At 57.8% G+C, this 16761-nt stretch overlaps 2 protein-coding genes across 2 annotated transcripts in view; both read right to left on the minus strand.

Annotated features, from left to right (window-relative positions):
- UTF1 (undifferentiated embryonic cell transcription factor 1) overlaps positions 1–4108 on the minus strand; it is an 8589-nt gene extending 4481 nt beyond the window's left edge. The window contains exon 1 of the mRNA XM_007936877.1: positions 4014–4108. Within this exon, the coding sequence (XP_007935068.1) occupies positions 4014–4108 (95 nt within the window). The remainder of the gene's footprint in view (positions 1–4013) is intronic.
- A 2562-nt stretch (positions 4109–6670) lies between these two features.
- KNDC1 (kinase non-catalytic C-lobe domain containing 1) overlaps positions 6671–16761 on the minus strand; it is a 41077-nt gene continuing 30986 nt past the window's right edge. The window contains exons 19-31 of the mRNA XM_007936878.1: positions 16168–16261; positions 15830–15927; positions 15431–15663; positions 13654–13767; positions 12260–12407; positions 11992–12171; positions 10936–11142; positions 10203–10285; positions 9493–9637; positions 8531–8653; positions 8403–8462; positions 7526–7683; positions 6671–6902 (exon numbers count right to left, since the gene is read on the minus strand). Coding sequence (XP_007935069.1) covers positions 6671–6902; positions 7526–7683; positions 8403–8462; positions 8531–8653; positions 9493–9637; positions 10203–10285; positions 10936–11142; positions 11992–12171; positions 12260–12407; positions 13654–13767; positions 15431–15663; positions 15830–15927; positions 16168–16261 — 1875 coding nt within the window. The remainder of the gene's footprint in view (positions 6903–7525; positions 7684–8402; positions 8463–8530; positions 8654–9492; positions 9638–10202; positions 10286–10935; positions 11143–11991; positions 12172–12259; positions 12408–13653; positions 13768–15430; positions 15664–15829; positions 15928–16167; positions 16262–16761) is intronic.

The raw sequence follows: 16761 nt of genomic DNA on the forward strand, positions 1-16761 counted from the left end.
TGTTCTCCCTCTCTATCTAGGATCTCCTCCATAGATCCCCCCTCTGAATGGTTGACAGTGGTAGCTGGACACCATCTAGATCTTCTGGTCTCATAGTCATATAGGCTGAGGATCACATGGTGTACCAGTCACTTGGACTAATTGTTTCCATGAATCTTTGGTTTTCTTCATTCTTCTTTGCTCTGGACAAGGAGCGACCCATTGTTGCATCTAGATGGCCACTTGCAGGCTTTTAAAATCCAAGTCGCTACTTGTCAAAGTAGGATGTGGAACAGTGTTTTTGTGTAGTATGTTATGCCAATTGAACTTGATGTCCTGTGCAACTATGGTCCCGAGCCCACAGGTCCAACTACTCGCTCCCTCTGGGCAGCTGGCTGTGGCCAACAAGTGACTACAACCTTGTCCCTTGGCAGCTCTACTATACACCTGAGAAATCTTATTCTTATGGAACATACCAACACATTGTAGAAACGTTGTCTGTCAAGGCTGTACATCGTGATGGAAGCAGACTGCTTCATCTTTGTCCTGTGGAGTGGCTGGTAGATTTGAACTGCCACCTTTCTGGTTAGCAGCCAGGTGCTTTAACCACTGTGCCACCAGAGCTGCTTTGCTGGCTGTAGGCTTTGTAAATATTGTCTTCCAGCCTGTGGCTTGGATTTGCAATCTTAATGGAGTCTCCTGACAAACACAAGTTCTTAATTCTCATGGAGTCAGATTTGCAGTCGATTCTTCTCGGCAATCCCCAGGTGCTCTGTTGAAGACATCTTTGCTTATCCCTGAATACTTCTCTGAGGCGTACCCGTCATACCAGGGCTGCAACACATCTCAGGTGAACTTCAGCTCAAGGTTTGCTTTTCCCAGTTTGTTGACAAGGTCACGGTGCCCAGGAACTGCAGAGCCCCCTGTGCTGTGAATCACGTGATCTTGACGTGCAGTGCGTGTGCAGGTTGGTCTCACCCGTTAGTCCACCCTCACTGATACACATTCTGCGTCTCCGTGAATGTTGGAGTGTGTACGTCCCCAGCTGTGTCCCTCTGGGGCTCCCCTGGATGGTGCTGGTTCCTTTCACACACACGGTTTAGGACCGGTTAGTACACCCTCACTGTACATGCGCACTCTCTGTCTCCGTGAATGTTGGAGTGTGCACGTCCCCAGCTATGTCCCTCTGGGGCTCCCCTGGATGGTGCCGGTTCCTTTCACACACACATGGTTCAGGACCGGTTAGTCCATTTCAGCAAAACCTGGGGCCTTTGGTTATTCGCCGTGAGAAGCACAGATGGATTTAGGGCGAGGTGACTGTGCTGGTTAGGTTGTGTGTCAACTTGGTTGGGCCTGGTTGAGTGGCTGGGCAGCTGGTGGTAGTTATTCCCCATGATGAGACTGGCAGTCAGCTCTATGGTGGGACCTACCACAAGCAGCTGAGTAGCTGCTTTAGGGATGTGGTCTGCTTCCCATATATAAGAAGCAGCTTTGGGATAGTCTCTAGCTTATGGTACACTTGAACCCTGCATGTAGCCGTGTCGTTGTTCAGAAGCCTGCATGCCCTACCAACCTTGGGACTTCCAATGGACTTGAATGAATGGCCTGCTGTGTGGTTAGGTAATATCGGGACTGTGCCTTTTCACTTGTCGACCTTGAGCTTGTCAGCTTCAGCAGCCAGTAGCTGCCTGAGTGAAGATATGCCTCTAGCTTCAGTGGGCTGGGAGCAGAAGGCAGAGCTGAAGCCCAAGGTCGAGGGGCTTTCACACAGCCCCTAGAGCCTGGCACTTGGAACTTGGACTTCTAGCCTCTAAAAATTGTAAGAATAAATTCCTGTTTGTTAAAGCCATCCCATTTGTGGTCTGTTCCTGTCAGAGCGGCACTGGGGAACTGGAACAGTGACATACTAGCAAATCCAGTGCCCTGTCTGTGACTAGGACACGGCTACCCCCTCACGCCTTCTTCACCTTTTCTCAGTGTCGTTTGATGACTTTCAGTGTAGAGCTTTCACACGTCCTACATTCAGTTTAGTTTCAGTTACTTGATGTTTTGAAGGTACTGTGAACGGTTCTATTTTTAAGAAATCATTTAAAGCTGTTTATTGTCACACCTATAAATACAGTAACAAACTTAAAACTCTACTACAGAGAACCAGCAGCTCGGTGGCTTCCCTGATGACATTTTCCGGGCATTGAGGGAAGGAGCAGCACCAGCTCCGTGCAGATGCTCGGACAGCAGAAAAGGTGGGAACGCAGGCAGCGGGACTGACGTCACAGGCATCAGGGCCACCGCCAGGAAAGGGCACTGTTGGGCAGCAGCTCTTGTTCACGTAGACGCAGGAACCCTGAACAAAACGTCAGCGTTGAGTCCAGTGATGCTTACGGAGGCTGGTGAGTCACAGGCAAGTGTGGTGGTTCCAAGAATGCCGTTGCTACTCAGCATTTAAAAGATCTGACTGGGAATCTACCCAGCCACAAAAGAGGAAACGATACGATTTTTTTCAATAGAAGCTGAAACACTTTTGGTAAAGTTCAGTGTCTCCGGATTCCTGATAAAACTCTTTGCAGACTAGGTCTGGGGGCCCTGGGGAGAGGTCCACCGGCTTTGCTTAATGTTAAGGGTTGATCTGTGCCCCCAAAAGTTGTGTTCAAGTCTGAATCCCTGTACCTCTGTGACCTTGTTTGTCCGAACCCCTGTACCTGTGAGTGTGATCTTGTTTGGAAATTTGGTCTCTGCAGATAGAACTGGTTGAGATGTTGTCACTAGGGTGGGCCCTGATCTCTTTATGACTCGTGTCCTAAGAAGACAGGCAGGCAGGCAGGCACAGAGGAGGACCGTTTTGTGAAGGCACCAGCAGAGGTTGGTGTGAGGCGGCCACAAGCCCAGGAAGGTCTGCAGCCACCAGCAGCTGGAGAGAGGAGAGGCAGCCCCTCGGCAGCTGGGGGGGGCAGCATGGCTGTGCCGAGGGCCCAAGTCCAGACCCCCGGCCTCCAGCACAGGGAGAGAATAAATGCTGCTGTTGGAGGTGCCCTGTTGTGGCCAGCACGGGAGCCAATCCACTCGTGATAACCAGAGCTAGCCCTTTCACAGGACTTCTACTTGTTACAGACTTACTGATGTGAGAAAGTTCATCTCATGGAAAACTGCCTGACCCACCCAAAGTAAACCTTCCCATTGTCAGAGCATAGTGACAAAAAGGTAACATATAACACTTACGTGGATGAACGGGTGATGCTTTATCTAACTGACGAGGGACCTGTGGGGTGGTGAAGTGGTTCCAGGAGAATTTGAGGGACAGAGCTTTGAGTCGCCACGTAGGGAGGGTGTGCTGATGGACAGTTGGAGATGCTTGGCTCACATCCTGCGGGTGGAGAAAGCGTGGGCTCCATGCTGTCTTTCCTAAGGGGCAGATGCCATGTGCATCCCCTGCGACGTCTGCAGGGCAGCCTGTCGTCTCCAGGAGCAGCTGAATCGACATCAAAGCCAAATTACATTCCCTGCAGAATAAGATAATTCTTGCGTGACCTGTTAGAGAACATTCCAGAATGAAATGCATGAACAAGCAGTCATCTTTTGGTCTCTTGCCAGGTTCTGGGTAATTCTTCCTGACACCGCTTCTAGGAGCAGAAGGTCACCTTAACCTCAGGTGGGTGTCTGAGGCCCTTGGGTCCTTCTGGGTCGGGGTCTCCAGTGTCTCATCAGAGTAAGGGCTAAGCCTTTGGGGCTTAATTCCAACCAGGGGCTGGTTCTGCAGAGCAGGTGCCCTGCAGGGTTTTGTCTCGAATCCACGTGGGACTAGTGCAGTACTGGCTGGGCTGCCCCACTTGGCTGGTTGTGGGTTTAGTGTTTGAAACTGGGAACAAGTTGCCTGCAGTCAACCCCGGCTCACGTGGCCCCAGGCCTGTCCCGGTAGAATTGCTCCACAGGCTTTCAGGGCTGAGTTTTCTGAAGGAGACAGCCAGGCCTTTATTCCAAGGCTTCTCCGGGTGGACTCAGATGTTCAGGTAGTGGCCGAGCGTGCCAGCCGTTTGCACCACGAAGAGCTCCACTTGTGCGTGTTGCTGTTGGTGCACCAAGTGGATGCTGCCTCCCGGGGACACGGGTGCGCAGCGTAGGCGTGCTCCATCATGTTCCCGGAGTCAGATCGCCAGGCCTGTCTTCTGACGCACCTCTGGGTGGTCCGCCCTGCCCACCTACTGTCCCACAGCTGCAGCTGGCTGGCCACGTACTGTGATCTCAGCGGTTCCCTGGGCTCATCGGCATCCCTTTAAGGCTGGCCCAGACACTGACCCAGGCCCACAGCATTATTGATCCTGACAGGAACTGCCCCAAAGGCCCATCAGCTCTTCCATGGGGATGCCAATGGACAGGATGATTTGAACCCTTGGCCCCCAAAGCCCGCCCTTTGCTGTGACAGCCTGTCCCATGTTATTTTACAAACTAGGGGCCATCACACTGTGCCTGGCTCATGGACCCTGTGGGTGTCAGAGTGGAGCTGCACGCCACAGGGGCTCAATAGCCAATTTTAGGAAGCTGGCTTCCTTCTGAGGCACCGCTGGGTAGATGAAGAAAAATCCAGCCTTTCCAGTTTGCGCCACCCAGGAGCTCCCAACACTGTGGCTGGACCCTTTCTGAATCCCAGCCAAGCCCTGGCATCGACCGGCCGCCACAAGGCAACTCCAGGGTCTCTGTGCGGGTCAGCTCCCCACCCCCCCAAACGTGGCCAGGGCGCTGTTGATGTCACATGCCCTGGGGAGCAGGCAGTGAGCTCGGCTCCATTTGCTCAACAGGCTGTGAGATGAGGTGTGCGAGCTGGGGGTGCCGGCCGGGCCTGGGCTGGGGGTGGGTGGGCACAGGGAGGCGCTAGTCAGCAGAGAGATGGGCTGGGGTGCAGGTTTCCAGAACAGCCGCAGAGTAAGTGTCCCTGGTTTCCCAGAGTGGAATGTTGCGCAGGCTGTGCACTGTGCGCTGACCTCTTCCTTCCCCAGAGCCCTGCAGCTGCCTGTGAGGGTGACTCCGTTCACCATGGAGACCATCTGAGCCTCCAAGCAGGCGTCGCCTTGGAGTGACAAACCAAGGAAGCACGAGACGTCATCTGGGTAGAAATGATTTTATTTAGAAATCCACCTCACGGAAGGGCAGGCGGCATGCAGACAGCCGTGCGGAAGCCAGAAGCCGGACATCCCCCGTGGAGGAGCAACGTCTCGTTCCTGTGTGCAGGACAGACGATGTCCTGCCCGTGGGGCGCTGTCTTTGTTAAATACAAAATCTGAAAATGGGCAAGTTGACTGGCGGAACAGAACTGGTAGAAAAGCCTAAAAAGAGCAAACAGTGCCGGCGCGAAGGCGTGGCTCTCGCGTGGCATTTGCACCGGGCCTGGCGGCCCTCAGTGGGTGGATGTGGGGAAACGGGGCTGTGCGTTTGCAAGTCCAAGTTTTATCGCGGGCAACAGTTTCCCCAGACACGCTGCTAGCTGGTTGCACTAAAGAATCACTAATTCTAAAAACTCAAAAGACTGGTTTGGACTCATTGGCAAGATCTTCCAAGGAGCCGTTGGTGCCTCTTGCGTGGGGTGAGAGCAGTGGGGCAGGTGGCTGTCTCCCTGGGCCCCTGGTGAGGACTGACTCGTGCCCTATCCTGACTCTCGTCCTGCTGGCCAGAAAGACTTCCTCCGCTAAATGTGCAAACGCTTAAAACATGGAACTTCTGGGAAGGGCATGGTGCCCCGAGGCAGCAGACGTCATTCCTGCGCAAGGTCCCAAGACCGGACCAGTGGCGAGGCCCAGCGAGATAGCCCAGGGGTGCAGGGCGGGACGGGCCTGCGTGCTGCTGCTGCTCGAGGCGGGGGGCAGCGCCTGACGCCGCGGGGTCCCTGGGCCACGCAATGGGGCAGAGGGCACTTGAGTTGCAGACTGCCTGGGCTTTGGCGCTGCTGGCTTGGGCTCCTTTCTAGGAAGCAGAGCCTCTGCGGGACACCTCTGCCTGGGAGCTGGGCTGGGCAGGAGCGGCCGGCACGGGGCCCAGGCAGTGGCTGGGATTGGCTCCCACGGAGGCCGACGGGGCCTGCGCGGAGTCCGGGTGGAGTGTGGTGTGTCGGCTGACCTAGGAAGGCCTCACAGGCTCCAGCGGACATTCTGGAACCCTGAGCCAGGGGTCTTAGGTCAAAGGCCAGCAGAGTCCTGCCTTCCCGGCCATTTTGGTCCTTTGGTCCTGCTTTCTCAGCCCAGTTTGGTCCCTTGTTGCTGACATGGAGCCTGCTCACAGAATCTGGATGCTGAGCCTGGAGTGGCTTCCAGGGGCTGGCTCGGGAACAGGGTGAGAGTCATGCCTATGAAATTCCTAGGTGGGCAAGCTCTGGGGCCTTGACCCATCTATTTACCTGGGTTTTAATTCCAGCAGACACTCCCCACACCTCCTGCCCATCCTGTCCCACCTGGGTGGCACCCTCTAAGCCCTGCCTCCCGATGACTCAGCACCCCCCCCCCCCCCAGGAGAAGCTGCCTCTGGTAGCGCCCAGCCCTCTTTGTACTTAGGTTTTAGGGAGTAGCTAATCTAATACCATGGACACGGTGTTTTGGCCAGGAGGTGCAGGACTATCGAGCAGGAGGCCCTGGGGACAGGCTTCTATCCTGCCACCCCTTCCCCACAGGCTCGTCCCTGGCCTAGAGTCTGACGGGCAGACCCCCGTCCATTACTGAAACGTGGCTTTCATTCTCCGTAACTTGTCCTGAATCTTGTGGGAGTGTTTCTCGCTGGCGACCTGGTGGACACTGGCCCTGCTATCCGCTGCCAGGATGGAGATATTGGTCCCACTGAAGCGGGCAATCCTCTGCCTGAGGAATGACTGGAGCTTGGGGTCAGGGGCGAATGTGTAGGGGTTCTCCTGGAAGGCATGGACCTGGCTGGCCACCTTGGCTATGTTCCTGTTGGGGAGGAGACCAATTCACGCGGGTGGGGCAGTGTTCTGGGCTGCGCGGGTCCCTGCGTGCCTGCGTGCACTGGTGAGACACCATCTTTCAAAGAACAAAGACCAAAAGGTGGGCTTTGTGTGCCTATTCACCAGACCAGCCCTCATGTCATCACTTGGGTCTGTTTCTGTCCACCTGTCTGTCTATCCAGCCATCCGTGTGCCCATCCTTCCATCCCGTTATGTGTCCATCTGTCTGTCTACCTGTTGTCCGTTTCTTTGTCCATCTACCCACGCATGCATTCACCCATCATTGCCCATCCGTCCATTCATCTGTCCATCCACCTGTCCACTTTTATTCCCTGCTGGTTGGGTTTCCAGGTGAGCTGGGTAGGTAACTGGTGGGACTGCAGCTCTGCGAACAGCCCCAGGAGGAAGTGTGTACTGAGGGCTGAGGAGGTGCAGTGGTGGGTGAGGAGGTAAGGTGGGTGGGGTTTGTCCTGGCTTGATCTGCAAGGAGGCTCTGGACCTCGGAGCTCCGGGGTGGAGGGAGCACTGAGGCCCTGAGGCTGGGGAGGACCCAGTGAGGGGTGGGCCCCACCCTCTGGTGAGGAGGGGGACTGGTAGGAGGCGCCTCACCTGAGTTTGCTCCACCTGTGGGCCCCGTTGGTCATGGTGAAGCCTCCGGTCTCCAGCTGCTGGACGTGCATGGCCAGGAGACGGGCCGAGGGGATGGTGGGCTGGGTGCGGAAGCGCCTGCCCTCCATCAGGCACAGGCTGTCGCTCTTGAGGAAGACCTGGCCCGGGGCGGGGAAGGAAGGAGAGAGAAGGAGAGACGGAAAGAGATGGGGGTTGACAAGGGCAGCAGGGCTTCCCAAGGCCAGCCCCAGTGCCCTCTGCATGGGTGGCAACACACATCCTGACTAGCACCCACTCAGAACAGCTTGGATTCCGGGGCCGTGGATCCAGACACCATGGTCTTGAGGCTGAAGCTCTGCCCTTCAGGCCACAGATGTGGCAAACTCATTTTCTTACTTATTCTCTGCTGTCCCCCAAGAGATCCAGGGGGGCTCAGGTTGCTGGAGGACCGAGGGACCAGGGACAGAGACGCTCCCCATTCATCTTGGGGCTGAGGAGGAACACTGCCAGGCCTGTGGGGAGCCCTGTTGGGGACCAGTGTCTAGGACCTGGGACTGTCTGGTCTCTGTGCCCCTCTGAATATCTGTGCAAGTGTTATCGTGTGAGGTACAGGGGCCCACAGGATCCACCATGGCCAGGCCGGCCTTGGCAGTGCCAAGAATCAGACCAGTGAGGCCTGGAGCGAAGGTGGTTCAGGGCGGGGCCCTGGAGCCTCATGGCCGCCTCTGCACAGGTGAGCGGCAAGGCTGGGTGGCCCACAGCAAAGCCAGGTGGGTGCCCACAGCCCCGTGTGCACTGTGCACGCTCTGCGGGGCCCCGGGCTCTGGGCCGCCTGGTGTGTGGGTCACGTGGCCTGGGAGAAGCCCAGGGGCCGTACCTCCACGGCCTTCAGCTCCTCCACCACTTCGGCAATCTTGGCGGGTAAAATCCTCCAGGCCTGGAATGAAAGTGCAGTGAACCTTGTGGCCGTTTAGGCCCATCCCCACGCGCGCCCGGTGGACTCACAGGAGACTGCCGGACGACCAGGTGCTCCAGGCCTCCCAGGATCTGCATGGCCGTCGCAAAATTCCGCTGCTCATAGCAAGACTTGGCAATCAGCAGGAATTTGGACAGCAAGTTCACCTGCAACTGAAACAGGCAGACGGCACTGCAAATTGTCCAGTTCAACACCGACAAACGGGGTGCATTCTGGGGACCCATTAGAGTAACCGGGCCTCGAGTGCAGACCAGCACATGCCCCCTACTTGTGGGTGGATGGGCACACGTCTCCAATGCCACGTCAGAATATGATGGAGGGGCAGGAGAGTGAGGAGCCTTACATGAAACAAAACGAAAGGCAAACCCTGGTCAATGTAGAGATGGGCAAGGAGGCCCAACTTTAGCCCAAAACTGCAGTGCACTCCCAGCTGTGCTCGGAGTGGGCAGTGGGAGCAGTTTCGGCAGGAAGGTTGTGGGAAGACTTGGACAGAGGCAGAGGGAGTAGGTGTCGGAGGGACCATGTCCATGGGAGAGACTGGACACGTGCCTGTGCAACGCCAAGTGTGCGTGTGCTTGCGTGTGTGTATGTCTCAGCACGTGTCCTGTGTGTATACGTGTTTGTGCATGCGTGTGTGTATGTGCTAGCGCGTGTGAAGGTCCAAGCAGGGTGAGGATTGTCTTTGCTTCTGGGAAGGGAGCCAGGTGTCTGGGTGGGCAGGAAGCAGGGGAGGTGGAGGCCCTCCAGGAAAGGGGGGGATGTGCCTGGCGTGGAGGTGAGGGTGCTACATACCCGTGAGCTGGGCTGTGTCTAGTGTGACAGACACGGTGGTGAGTGCCATGGTGCCACTTTGACCTTTTATCTCAGATACCCCTGGCCCTGAGATCTGAGTCCTGCACCCGGTACTGGGCTGATGGGGTGGATCCATACCCCCAGGACCCACCAAGCCCCCACACCTGGGCATCCCACCGAGAAGCAGCAGAGGGCCTACCTTGGAGGTGTGGCTGGTCACAATTTCCGCGGCTACCCAGGTGCTCACGTCCTCTGCGTTCCTCAGCAGTCGCAGCAGGTACTGGTCTTGGGTGTAATTTGGCAGAAACAAGCTACTGGCCGACAGCGACTCGGAGGAGATGGCACTGGCACAGAAACACAGGTGCGTGGAGGTCACATGGGAAAGCCACGTATGGCGACGTGGGACATCATGAGGACATACTGTTCATGCACGTCACACAGGAGGTTACATGGGATATCACATGGGAAAGCCACATGGAGAGACGGGACATTATGACGGCATCATAAATGGATGTCACATGGGAGGGCACATGGGATGTCATGGGTGTCACACATGAGAAAGTCACGTATGGAGACAGGACATCATGAGGACATTATGTACATGGATGTCACATGGGGTGTCACACACAAGGATGGTCACACAAGAATGCCACACCCAAGACATGCTTCAGAGTGTCCCCTTCCTGGGCCTGGGGAGGGGGCCACACCTGGGCCAGCTCCTGGGCCAGCTCCAGCCGGATGAGCCCGGATGGACACGCTGGGGCTGCACAAAGTGGGGTGGGGTCTGACTCCCCCATCATTCCCAAGCACGCTGAATGAAACGGTCACCTCCCTCGGGAGCCTCCCAGCCCAGCTCTGCAAAAGAGCAGCCCGCCCGTCCATGGCCAGCAGCGCGCGGTGGGCACTTACGCGGGGCTGGCTGTGCCCTTGTCCACGACGCCCAGGGCCCGGGAGTTTAAGAAGTGGACCGGGTGGCACTTTTGAAACAATTCCTGCCGGGGACGCGGACACTCTCAGCAACACCCTTCCCAAGGGCCTGATGGTCAACATAAGAGCCCCAGAGAAACCTGGGGTTTGGGGCAGCTCTAACTACGGGCTCCGTGCTGACCAGGGTGCCCAGCTAGGTGTGGTCAGCGGGGCTCCCCCTGCCAGTGCGTTGCTGCCACCCGTGGTGAGGGCAGAGGGTGGGATGGCTCAGCCTCTGTCGCCCTGTGCCTCGCGGACACCTGGGCCCCACACAGTCTTGGGCAAGGCCCAAATTCTGAGCAACAGCCAGGGAGCCAAGGGGGCGGAGCTACCCAGGGGACGTGGGAGGAGCTTCCCAGGGAGCCAAGGGGGCTGGGCTGCCTGGAGGCGGGGGCGGAGCTTTTGGGGCGTGGCGGGGCTGCCCGGGGGTGGGGAGGTGGGGGGGGAGGGGGGCGGAGCCTCGCTCCCCAGAGCGGCCCGCCGGCGCCCTCTAGTGTCCGTGATCCTAAACTGTCGGAGACGTGGCGGGGAGAGGCGAGGGGAGACCGGTGGCCCAGTGCACCCGGCCGTAGTCCCTCTTGGGCTCCGCTCTGAGTTGAGCGTCTGGCCACTGGCTCTCCTCACCGACGGCCCATCCGTCCCTCCAGGAGCATGGGCAGGGGCATGTCTGGCTTACCTGCTGCAGTAGCGTCAGCTGGGTGAAGAGCTGCTGGGTGCTGTATTCCGTAAGGAAGTAGGGCCCCTTCTCGCCAGCCTTGGCGTAGGGGCCGTAGAATTCCTCCAGGAAGCAGGGCTTGGGCAGGGCAGACGCGATGGTATACGGACGCTCCTTGTGCGGCCCCAGCGCCAGCCCGGTCCCCTTGGCCAGCCGCCAGGGGAAGCTCTGTGCGAGGCCAGGCGGAGCTGAGGGCCTCCCCACGGCCACCAGAGGCCCCCCACCCCCTCTTGGCAACCCCCGGGACCCAGGTGATCCAGTCCCAAGACTCTTCAGCCTGTGGGTTGGAGCCAGGGTGCAAGTCCCCACAGCCCTGATCTGCTGCTGTCCTGGGGGACACCTGTCCTACTCCCGGGGACAACGGCTGCTAGAATTGGGCTGTCCCCATGTATTTCCGAAGAGGTCACCTCAGACCCTGCTCTGGCCCCAAGGCTCCTGACTGTGGGCTTTTTCACCTGGGTTCTGGGCCCACCTTATCAGAGCACCTGGCCATGCCCTGCTGCCAACCCCGGCCTGAGGTGGGACGTCCCAGCCCAGCAGGATTGCTGCCCAGGCTATAAGGAGGAACGTGTGTGTGCATATGTGTATGCTTGTACATGTGTCACATGTATGTGCAAGGCGTGCATGCAGTGCAGATGTGTAAATGAACATATGCACATGTGTACTTGTGCATGTGCAGGCACGCGTACACATGCTACTGTGTCAATGAGCATACATGTGTGCTTGTACACGTGCATATATGCATGTGTGTGCACAAACAAGTATATAAATGAACAAGTATATACGTGCTTGTGTAGGTGCAACTGTAAATGAATGCGGGCATGCATGTGTGCTTGTACACATCTGCATATACCCACACACATGCACACATGCACGTGCACATGTGTACATGTGCTTCTATGTGTGCATGCATGTGTACTTGTATATGTGTACACACATGTATGTGTGTGCACACACAAGCTTTGTCCTCACAGCTGGGTCAAGGGGAGGCAGACCCTTTTCTGGGAAAGGCCCCACCTTCCGGGAGAGGCCGTCTTCTGAGAACTTCTTACAGAGGGCGTTGAGGGGCCGGGTGTCCTCCTCAGTCTTCTTGAGGTCCTCCAGGTCTCCACCACGTGTGGTCCCCTCACCCCGCTGGTCCGTGCTCACCTCCAGCAGGGCCAGCACGTGCTCTGCGTAGCTGTCCAGAGGTGTGATCTGGGCAGGTGCACAGGCAGGGGTGTCGGGACTGCTGGTTCATGGACGAGGACAGCCCCCCACTGTCCATACCCACAGCCACAGCCACCTTGGAGGAGAGGAAGCCGCGAAGCTGTCCACACAGCCCGCTGTTGCTCCTGAAGTCCACAGCATAGCACTCCTCCACCCAGGCCTGCAGCAGGCAGAAGCTGCGTTTGTAGATCTTGGTGATGGTCGACGAGGGCTCCTGGTGGGCTCTGCAGACACAGGGGAGCAGGCCCAAGCTCACGGGGTCCTGCTGAGCTTGCTCCGCCAAGGGGGGGCGTGTTGGCTCTGAACTTGGGCCTGTCTCCAAGAGGGCATGTAGCCCCATCCCGCCCCCCTGGGGTGGGGGCTGCCTCTCCGCGTGCTCTTGGGGGCCGGGCTGTGACTCTCCAGCACCTCCCCCGACCCCTGTACCTGGGATGCTTGGGGGGGACAGGGAACAGCAAGAAGCAGGAAAGAGAGGCAGGTGCAGCTTCCGTGGGGATGGCCTGGGCAGCTGGGACATGACACTCAGCCGAGTGAAGGGTGGTGCAGGGGTATCCCGGGGCAGGGGGCAGATGACAGGCCAGCGTGTGCCACTACCACCACCTTCACTGATCCCAGCCAGCCTGGTATCATACCACTGCAGAGACTGGGCTGTCCCCTTCCCTGGCCGCCCACCCTGGCGGCTGGCTTGTCTCCTCTCCTGCACCTGTGCCTTCCCTGGGCCTCCTTCCTGTGCTGGTGCTAGCCCCACCCCCCCCGAGGCTGACTGCCATTTTTCCGTGAGTGTTTCTTTAGGTCACAGGCCTCTCCCGGGTCATCCCCCAGAGTATAGGGATGCTCAGACCATTGTCTCCTCCCACCACCGCTCCTTCCTCGGTGGTTTTTCTGTCCCCCACTGTTGCTCCCCCCGGGTACCCCCAGGGCTCCTCTGGCCCATGGGGTGCCCATCTTCCTAGACTCTTCCACTGATGCCCCTCATTCTCCCTCCTCATCTGCTCCACCCCCTCCCAGGCCCCATGGCGCCACGTCTCTGTCCCTCACAGCCCCCTCTGCTTCGTGACCTCATAAGGTGCTGACCAGCTGAAGCTGCCGCCTCCGCCCTTGGGCTGACCCCACAGCCCCTGACCTGGAGGACCTTCAGTCTGGCCCTGGACCCAGCCTATCTCGCTGCTCCCGACTCTGCGCATCTGCTACCCGTGCAGGCTCCTCCCCAGCCCGCCCGACTTCCGGTGCAGCACCGGCCCTGGCCCTCTCACTGGTCCCCCCGTTGCCTCTTCCACGAGGCCTGGCAGCCCCACTATCTGCTCACAGTCTGCTGCTGTCTGAAGGGGCCTGCTTTGGGTGCTTGCTCATCTCTGAGCCCGTGAGGCCGTGTCCCCAGAGCCCATTTCTGAGCAGAAGTCTGTGGTGGCTTGGCCTCCTGTGTGCCAGGAAAGTGCTCCGGGCTGGGCCAGTCACCGCGGGGGCCGCTACCTGGACAGGGTGCCGCTGATGCGGTCCAGGAGGAATTGCAGGAGGTCGTGTGGTGTGCAGAAGTACCGGAAAGTGTACAGGAACTGCTGCACGTAGCCCTCCAGGAAGGCGTTGCTGGAGGCACAAGAGCCGCAGGGGCGGGGCTCCAGACTGGCTGCTTGGGGGCCACATGGCTCAGGACACCATGCCCGCCCCAGGCTCCTGCCAGGTGGCCCCACAGCCAGAGCCCCTCACTCTGCTGGGGACATTCAGGTCAGTGGCTGCCCCAGGCGGGGGATGGAGAGGAGTCTGGAGTGTGGGTGTGAGTCTGTGTGTGGCCGTAGGAATGATGCTGATAAGGGTATAGTGATCTAGGCTGTTCTAGAGTTTGTCAGAACCTTGTAAGACTTCAGACAACTGGACACCTGTGTGTGAGTGTGTGTGGAGGTGAGTGCATGTGTGCAATTACAGGTGTGTGTGGATGTAGGTTAGTGTGCATGTATGTGTGTGAATGATTATGTGTATGTAGGTTTGAGTGTGCATGTGTGACAGTATGAGTGCATCTGTGTGACTGAGCATGCACATGTGACTACATATGTGACTACATATGTGACCTGGGTGAGTACATGTGTATGAGTGCAAGTGCATGGTTATGTGTATGAACGTCTGTGAATGTGGGTATGTGATTGTATGTGTGCATGAGTGAGGATGTGTGCAGATGAATGTGGGTGTGTGTGAATGCGTGCATGTGAATGTGGGAGTGCGATTGTGTGTGTGCATAAATGAGTGAGCATGTGTGCATATGAATGTGGGTGTGAGTGTATGAGCATGTGTGAATGTGTGCATATAAACGTGGGTGTGTATGACTACGTATGCATGCATGAGTGTGTGTGCACATGGATGTGGGTCTGTATGACTACGTGTGTGTGCATGAGTGAACATGTGTGCATGTGAATGTGGGTATGTGTGAACATGGGTGTGAATGTAGGTGTATGTGACTGTGTGTTGCATGAGGGAGGATGTGTGCTTGTGAATGTGGGTGTATAAGTGTGAATGTGTGAGCCAGTGTGTGAATGTGAGTGAGTGAGCAGAGTCAGGGTATGTGACAGCATTGGTGACTGAGCGTGTGGGGTATGTGTGTATGTTGGGGTGTAAGTGAACATGTGTGTACTGATGCCCCCTTCCCAGGAGGGTGGCAGTCAGGAGGACCCCCAGCCAGCCATGGGGGTGCTGGTGGCACTCGAGATTCCAGCCACTCGATTGCCCTTTGCCCTTAATGATACCTGGGGTTGAGGGGCCCTGCCTCCCTGTGCCCATGATCAGGTTTCTACTTAGGACTCAGGGACCCCAGGCTGTGTCCTGGTACCCATGCATGCTTGTGTTCAGAGGTGGGCATCATGATTGTGCAAGGCTGTGTTTGTGGCTCTCCTCCCATACACCTGCAAACCCAGATGTGTCTCTGTTCACAAGTATCCAGCCTGGGCCTGTGGCCAGAGCTGGGCAGAGGGGGCCAAGGCTGCTAGCAGAATCAACTTAAAACTGATTAGAATCTTAGCCTAATTAAATGGGAGTGAGAACTTGTCTCTGTGGAGGGTGGGGATGGGGGCCCTTTCCCACCCGTGTTCACCTCCTGGGACCCGTTCTCTTTTTTCCTAAATAATCTGTTTTCCCATTGCTCTCAAGAAGGCGCATGGCCTGAGGGGATCAGAGGGGCCGCTTCCTTCTTGACCTGGGTGCACCTGGAGCACAGGTAAGCCACAGGCCCAAGTGGCCCTCTCCCCCCTCGCCCTGGACTCACCTGGAGTACAGGTAAGCCATGAGGCCGAGTGGTGTGCCGGCCTGCAGAACACGGGCCTTCCTCTGCCTGCCGCTGCTGCCGCCACCGCATGAGGGCTTGTTGACATTGTAGAAGATGAGGGAGGAGGACTCGTCCAGTGGACTGAAGTCTAGCGTCCCGCAGTGGGCCGCCCCGATGTTCACAATCACGGGCAGGGCGCTGGGCTCCAGGCCCCACCGCTCCGCATAGGCCACCTGCGGGGAGAGCCAGAGTTGGCCCTGCGTGGCCTGTAACACCAAGGGCCACGGCATTCTGCTCCCGGCCCCAGGGGCCTGGCTTCTGCTCCCATTGACCACTTTGAAAGCCAGGCACGTTTTATGACTCCTGACGGGTGGGAAGCCTACTTGCCGGGAGACTTGCCTGCAGGTACTTCTTGACCAGCCCGAGGAACTGCACCTTGGATTTCGTTTCTTCCAACTGCCCTTTCAACTTGGACAGCATTGTCCTCACCTCAGAGCCTGCAAGGTGAGACAGAGGTGAGGACCGGGTGCCGCAGAGCCCCTCGTGTGTCCGATGAGAACGGCACGCCACAGGGCTCGCAGCGCTGGTCCTTGGAAGCAGACTGCCGGGCCTTCCGCGCGCGTCTGGGTAGACGCCGACCCCCAGGCTCCCAGCAGCGGCCGAGCGCCTGGCTGTCGGTCACCCAGGGCCCCCGGAGCCGAGCTCACGCGGTGCCTGTGCTCGGGCCGCGACGCTACCTTTGCGCCTCTCCTCCTTGTGCAGGAGCTTCTGGTGGAACTTGAGAGCCTTCCGCAAGGTCCTCTTCTCCATCATCAGCTGCTGCTCCAGTTCCTGGGGGGGAGACGCAAGCGGTGGCGACGGACAGCTGCCCTCCTGAGCCCCGAGGCGGCTTTCAGTGGGACATGGAAATGGCCCTGTCTCCGTGGCACTGTCGTGCTGGCCAGCCCACAGTGAAAGCACCAAAGACAGCCGAGTGCGCGTGGACAGGTGACACCTCTGCCCCCGTGGGGACGCTTCAGGGCAGACTGAGCAGCGAACAGTGTGTCCACACACCAGTCAGTGCAGAAGCCCTGCTCTGGCAAGTGGCCATTCTCTGCACCAGCCCCCGTCTGTCCCTCCAGTTTTCGGGAGGGCGTGTTTCCTTGGGACCTCAATTCTCTGATGAATCTCAGAAGAGTTGTGACTTTTCATTTTCTCATCTTTTTCCCTGTTGTGGGGATTGGAGTCTGGCTCTTTACAAGCAGGACCAGCAACTGGATGGAGACTTGACCGATTTTAAGGATGGATTTGGGCTAAACATCACATACAAGATGGGACAATAAAGAAGAGAG

The sequence above is a fragment of the Orycteropus afer genome, unplaced genomic scaffold (genome assembly GCF_000298275.1).
Source record: "Orycteropus afer afer isolate SDZICR_OR568_19922 unplaced genomic scaffold, OryAfe1.0 scaffold00038, whole genome shotgun sequence".
NCBI classification, from domain to species: domain Eukaryota; kingdom Metazoa; phylum Chordata; class Mammalia; order Tubulidentata; family Orycteropodidae; genus Orycteropus; species Orycteropus afer.